The 6,362-nt window shown below is 38.7% G+C and overlaps 3 protein-coding genes and 1 long non-coding RNA gene across 4 annotated transcripts in view; 3 read left to right on the top strand and 1 right to left on the bottom strand.

Moving 5' to 3' along the window:
* The window catches only part of LOC107665835 (prostaglandin F2-alpha receptor-like), a 3,879-nt gene extending 3,689 nt beyond the window's left edge, over positions 1 to 190 (top strand). The window contains exon 2 of the mRNA XM_016456880.1: positions 86 to 190. Coding sequence (XP_016312366.1) covers positions 86 to 190 — 105 coding nt within the window. The remainder of the gene's footprint in view (positions 1 to 85) is intronic.
* Positions 162 to 2,342, top strand: btf3l4 (basic transcription factor 3-like 4). The gene is made up of 6 exons (XM_016456881.1): positions 162 to 245; positions 1,241 to 1,302; positions 1,391 to 1,504; positions 1,590 to 1,791; positions 1,875 to 1,934; positions 2,010 to 2,342. Exons 2-6 carry the CDS (start codon positions 1,249 to 1,251, stop codon positions 2,054 to 2,056), a joined length of 477 nt encoding a protein of 158 aa, XP_016312367.1. The 5' UTR covers positions 162 to 245; positions 1,241 to 1,248; the 3' UTR covers positions 2,057 to 2,342.
* A 2,062-nt stretch (positions 2,343 to 4,404) lies between these two features.
* Positions 4,405 to 6,362, top strand: part of LOC107665831 (zinc finger FYVE domain-containing protein 9-like) — a 19,406-nt gene continuing 17,448 nt past the window's right edge. The window contains exon 1 of the mRNA XM_016456877.1: positions 4,405 to 4,458. The gene's annotated coding sequence lies outside the window, so the exon portion shown is untranslated. The remainder of the gene's footprint in view (positions 4,459 to 6,362) is intronic.
* Positions 5,405 to 6,362, bottom strand: part of LOC107665832 (uncharacterized) — a 7,085-nt gene continuing 6,127 nt past the window's right edge. The window contains exon 3 of the long non-coding RNA XR_001631604.1: positions 5,405 to 5,484. This is a non-coding gene — a long non-coding RNA (uncharacterized LOC107665832). The remainder of the gene's footprint in view (positions 5,485 to 6,362) is intronic.

The raw sequence follows: 6,362 nt of genomic DNA on the forward strand, positions 1-6,362 counted from the left end.
TTACTTTTAAAAGTAACTTTCCCCAACACTGTTTATATTTATTATCCGCAATGTCTGCATTCATACCATTCAACCAACAGGTTAGCTTTACGTTTCCATTATTTCAGCCCGAGCCGCTAGAGGGCAGCATCACTGCTGTTCGCCATTAAAACAGCAAAAACAACGTGACGCGATTAGTCTTTTAGACTGACCACTTCCGCCCTGTTCATTCAACGCGTGCTTCTCTGCGCAGCTGTGTTAATCAGGTCAGTAATGAGCAGCGTTATGTGTTTATGTGAAATGTACATAATTCAGGATGATTGGGTTGTATACAGTATACTCGTCGGGTGTGCTGTAAGCTAGTGGCTCCGCGCGCTGTGTTTGTTGTGATGTGATTGTGAGATGTGTGCGCATGTAAGGCTGGAGTGATGCGCTCACTCTGATTGTGCACCGTCAGGATTTCTCTTTATTCTCCATCACTGCGACGTGTGTGAGGGACAGAGACAGAGATACAGACGGAGAAGCCTGGAATATTCCTCAAACCGACGACAAATGAGTTTTTACGACAACCTCCGACAGTGTTTTCCATCTCATGCTCCCTGACAGGCGCATCGGCAGTCTGTTACTCCACAGCTCTGAAAACAAGAGAGCGCAGTTTCACAGCACATTGTGTGCTGCTGGTGTAGTTACAATTAAAATTGTAGGGAGTCCATACTGTAATATAACAAAATATAATTGCCAGGCCTGGTAAGGTCGCGCGTGTGTGTGTGTGCGTGCGTGTGCGTGTGCGTGGGTCAAAGACGAGACGTGCCATTTTGTTGTCCACAAAAATTATTTTATATACATAACGCACATTAAATGCAAATAAAGTGTCTACTTTAATGTTTCAAATAAATGTGAAAATATGGGTGAAATAATGTTCCACCATTATTCAGCCGAACATATATTTATGTAATAATCAAAATTCAAAGTCCACAGCACAAATGTAACAGTAATGGCACAAAGGAACAATATTTTTTAAATCACTTGCCAGCTGATTGATGATAAAAACATTGATAGCCAGTGAGAATCCATCCTGCTTTAAAGAGCTTGAGTGGCAGACGACAAAACTTCAAGAAATGCTGTAATAAACAATGTTATCATGCATTGATGTGGACGCTAATATCTTTATCGGTCTTCGTGTGAACAAGATATAGTGTATAGAATTTTTTTCTAGGTGGATGTTAAAGCATTTGGATAACAAAGGACTTCTTTGTTTCAGAAGTCAGTATGAATCAAGAGAAACTGGCTAAACTTCAAGCCCAGGTCCGGATAGGGGGCAAGGTAAGAAATATTATCAATGAACCCTGATCAATTATTATTTTGGAAAAAAAAATTCTTTCGTTGCTCAGTTTTGCTTCGTTTTCTACAGGGAACAGCACGCAGGAAGAAGAAGGTGGTGCACAGAACAGCAACGGCTGATGACAAGAAACTCCAGAGTTCATTAAAGAAGCTTGCGGTCAATAACATAGCTGGCATTGAAGAGGTAGATCAGTAGCTCTCCAGTCTTTCTTCACTGATTTCCTTCTGTCCTGTTCAGCGAGCATTGAGAATTCGATCTTGTTTTACAGGTGAATATGATTAAAGATGATGGCACGGTCATTCACTTCAATAACCCCAAAGTGCAGGCGTCTTTGTCTGCTAATACGTTCGCCATCACAGGCCACGCAGAGACCAAACAGCTTACGGAAATGCTCCCGGGAATCCTCAGTCAGCTCGGCGCTGACAGTCTCACAAGTCTGCGCAAACTCGCCGAGCAGTTTCCCAGACAGGGTGAGTAAAGAGGCGCTTTTGAAATAGGGGTGAATTTAGAGTTTAGTGTAGATGCTGACGTTGCTGTTTTGTTACTTTTCAAGTTCTCGACAACAAAGCTCCGAAAGCAGAAGATATCGATGAAGAAGATGATGATGTCCCAGGTATGAAGGTTTTTCTTTCGCGCGAGCTGTAAATTGCAAGATGCAGATTTAAGTCATTTTATTCTCTCTTCACAGATCTTGTAGAGAACTTCGACGAGGCATCAAAGAACGAGGCAAACTGAACGTTGGGCCTTCAGTAACTGCTGTTCAGGGCAAAGTCTCCTGCAGGATTTTTAAATTAGTGACAGACATATCATTTCAACACTATTAGTGAAACCAGAGACTATTATATTATAAATTGGCTGTTTCAGATCCATGCCTGTCCTTTCTCCTGCATTTATACAGAAGGATGGATGGTTACATGAATGCTTAACAGTTATAAATCTTACCCACATTGCTAGTTGAAATGCTATAAATGCTATAAAAATTAGTCTTATTTTTTTTTCTGTTGATTAAATAAAAAATAAAGCTCATAAAACTTTTCTATGTGGTGTTTTGCTTTTCCTGTAGATGCTTGAAGAGATTTGTCTGGGGTCTGTAGTGTCATTAAGCGTATTATAAGAGTAAAATGTGTTTTCCCTTTGAAATGTTTAAAATGCTAACTAAGTTACACCAAAACACTATCGATCATTTTTACATTGATTTTTTTTCCCTTTTTTATGTTTACAGTAAAATAGCCGCATAGAAACTGCATGTTTATGTTAAATATGTTAGCAAAGTCATAAATAAAGATGGTTAATGATCATTAAATCGGCAAATGCCGATATTCACGCAGATGCTGCAAATGCAAACGTGGCGTGTCGAATTTGTTTGACCAACTTGAACTCAATGCGAAATCTGCATGCAGAAATCTTTCCCCTCAAGAAACTACCATTTGCATGAATTCCTATTGAAATCACTTGATTTTGCCCACGAAAATGAGCTGATTGACAGTAAACGTGACCGCACCTTAACCATAGCCTTTATTATTTGAATATGATCAAAAACATATTACCTTACTTTTCATTTATTTATTTAACCCATGACCACTGTTTGCAAACTGGCTATATTTTTATTTCTTAAGTTTCAATAATCATAACATTTACAGTGCGTTAATGCGAACACACTTTGGTTGATTAAAGGCGTTTATCTACAATAATGAGAACAGTCATCTTATATACTCAAGCAATAAAAATACCATGAAAACGATGTGTTATATAACACTCTGGTACTGTTCATTTGTTGTTCGCAGTCAAAAGTGACCGAACACCTGAAATCTAAAATTAATGTAATATATTTTTGTTCAATAATATTTTTTATTTGTATTTTGAGATAATGGTACTAATTAATATTTATGCAATAATTATAATTTTTTTTTCCCAATTGAAAATAATACAAACAAATTCTAATAGGCTATGTTTATATTAATTTTCAATTGTGGCAGTATTTCATGTTAAAATGGAGACAATGCCTTTAAAATCCCATTTTTGAAGGCAGATTAGTTCCATTTGGTGGGAGTAAAAAAAAGAAAAACATCTGGAATTCCATGGTTTAGCCACTTGATTCCTATAGAGCTCTATATAAAAGGCTTATAAATATGCTTTCAGACATAAATACTTATTTTTATTAATTTGTGGATTTGGATATATATTTAGACATTCTCAAAGACAACTTTTTGTAAAGGTTTATTTATTTTGTATTATTTTTTTTTGGTTGAAATGTTGGTTTGAAATGTCAGTTTTTGCATTAATTTTACTACAGTCAAACCTGAACACAAAGAAAGGCATTTTGTTACACATAAAATTCAACAAAAATGTTACAAAAATGAATTTTGTGAGAGGTCAATCAGTCTGATTTCTACCACTTATTTGAGTCTTCTGCCTCAATTTTGCCATATTTTTACAGCCACACCAGTTCATTTGTGTGTGTATAATAGTGTGTTTGTGTGTGTAAGTGAGTGATATTTTAGAGTGTCACCCCTTCAATGCACTTTTTGTCTGCATCGAATGATTTGTAGATTGAACACACAAAAAATTCTCTGTATTTTCGCGTATTTCCCATTCATTTCCAATGGCGGTCATTTTTGACCACGAACGACACAAGTGTGACTATTTTTTACGACCATTTAGCTTTTTCGAATCAAGTCCACGATTTTTTTGTGGTCACATAGTGACTTCCATAGTCATCGAGTTTCGTACCATTCCGATGAAGTAGCGATTTTTATCATTTCAAACCATTTTTTTCCTGACTAAAATGACCGAACAACACCAGAGGGTTAATAATGTGAGATAAAGAGGAGACCAAAGAGAGGATTAAACTCGTTCTCAGCGCCGTGACATTGCGTCCCTCTGACTTCTCAAGTGATTGCGACGCCCCTGAGAACGCGTTCATCTCGAGCGACGCCCCTGAGAACGCGTTCATCTCGAGCACGCGACGCCCCTTGAGAACGCGTTCATCTCGAGCGACGCCGCTGAGAACGCGTTCATCTCGAGCACGCGACGCCCCTTGAGAACGCGTTCATCTCGAGCGCCGCTGCGCAGCCTCGCGCACACCTCTGATGGCGAGCAGGAGTGCACTGAGGTGGCGATGGGATACACAGATCCTGGTAATTACTTACAGTTATTATATTTATTCCTTCATTGCATCACTATCGAGCGCTAAAACAATCTCTAGTTCTTGTGGGAGTTTTCGGGGTTTTGTTGAGATAATTATTGTAAGTGAGGATGTGGTAATTGGCTCTTGTTGGCGGTACTGTGTCGCATTGCTGTAGTCACCAGCAGACACAGGCGAGAGTGATGTACATCAGCCATATATGAACACGTGCGTTGCCGCTAACCAAAAGAGATGCGGAATTACCGCAGGAACCTGTGTCCATGCAAACCTATTGAAGATGTTGTGTTGTGTTGTGTTGTGTTGTGTTGTTGTGTTGTGTGAAGGTTGCGGCGGCTCGTCTGCAATGCAGTGCTGCTGAGAGAATAACCGAACGCATATCCTCCCTGCGGTAACAGATGCTACACTAACTTTTTGGCTGACAATTTCGGAATAGACGGACAATAGGCGAAAACTATAATGCTGTGATGTTCTGACACTTCGTAGACTAGAACGCTCCCATAATTGATAGCGCGCGGCGCTTTCTAGTGTGTCGCGTCGCGTCGCTGGCAGTGTAGATGGGGTGAGGCGACAGTCGGACTTCAAATCAGCAGTGCTTTTCAACACTTTTTTCCCCCGCTGTTGTATTAATGTATCTGAATTTGTGTATTTAATTTACATTGAAATGCGTTAATGTTTGGATTTAGTTGCGTTCATGCATGATTATGAATATATGTATCTGCAAATGCACCCATGCAGAATAGTCATTCTGCCCACTCAGCAAATCCTTAGTGATGCAGGACCTGTGTCTGAGAGTGTGGCACACCATTAACTACAGTAGGCTACATCTCCAAAGAATATAAAATGCTGAAAGGAAGATAAAATTGTTGTCACTCTATATTTCCTAGTAAGATGATATTTAAATGCTTGGTTTTATGATCACTGCTATGTTGTTTCAAAAGATATAATGCAATGCAATACAATGATAATTGAAAGATGAACAAATATGCGTTCCTTAAAAACCTGATGGATCATATTTGGACTCGCATTTTAACATGATTTAAAAAAAAAACAAAATCTGGATAACAAGTAAACCGAAGTTGCTTCAGTCAAGTATGTTCATCTTAAAGGGTCATGAAACCCCAGACTACTTTTTCTGAGATTTTAGCAGAGGTGTTTGTGTTGCACATCATAGAAGACAATGTTAGCATCCAATCATTTTAACTGTTGGAGAAAACTGGTTAATTTTACGCTTTTTTTTGCGCTATTTTCATCTTCCGGGTTTAAAATCTACATTGTGTTGACGTCACAATTTGTGATGTGGCAATGGACTAATAGTACATCGATGACGCGTTGGTGTCTATTAAATTATTCATGAGACTGATGCTTCGCTTAATTATTCACAACAGCATGTGTGGATTTGCGATGACAGACGTTTCAGAGTCTGTGAGATGACATCGCGCACAATAACTGAGAGAAACGTTCATGGATCGAAGAAGAGTGTTTGTTTTTGCTTTGTAATAAGAGTTTGGCACAAACGCGATTCATTTACTTAGTGAGTGTAACCGTTTTTACAGCTCTGTGACACAACCCGTCAAAAGGCTTATATAAATGCTGCAGAATAAGACTTAAAAGTTATCAGAGGTGCAACAGCGCCTTCATATATATGTTTTCGATGGAAATGGCTGTGCATTTATTTTTGTTTTTAACTCGATGGGAGCGAAATGAAACTGTCAGAACGCTAAGCTGTGTGTGTGTTGTCTCCCTTCTTCCCCCACCTCTGCTCCGTTGCGCACCACTCCCACTTTTTTAGCATTTTTTAAAGGGGTCATATGATGCTGCTAAAAAGAACATTATTTTGTGTATTTGGTGTAATGAAATGTGTTTATGCGGTTTAAGGTTAAAAAAACACATTATTTT

The sequence above is a fragment of the Sinocyclocheilus anshuiensis genome, unplaced genomic scaffold, assembly GCF_001515605.1.
Source record: "Sinocyclocheilus anshuiensis isolate Anshui unplaced genomic scaffold, SAMN03320099.WGS_v1.1 scaffold920, whole genome shotgun sequence".
Classification (NCBI taxonomy): Eukaryota; Metazoa; Chordata; class Actinopteri; order Cypriniformes; family Cyprinidae; genus Sinocyclocheilus; species Sinocyclocheilus anshuiensis.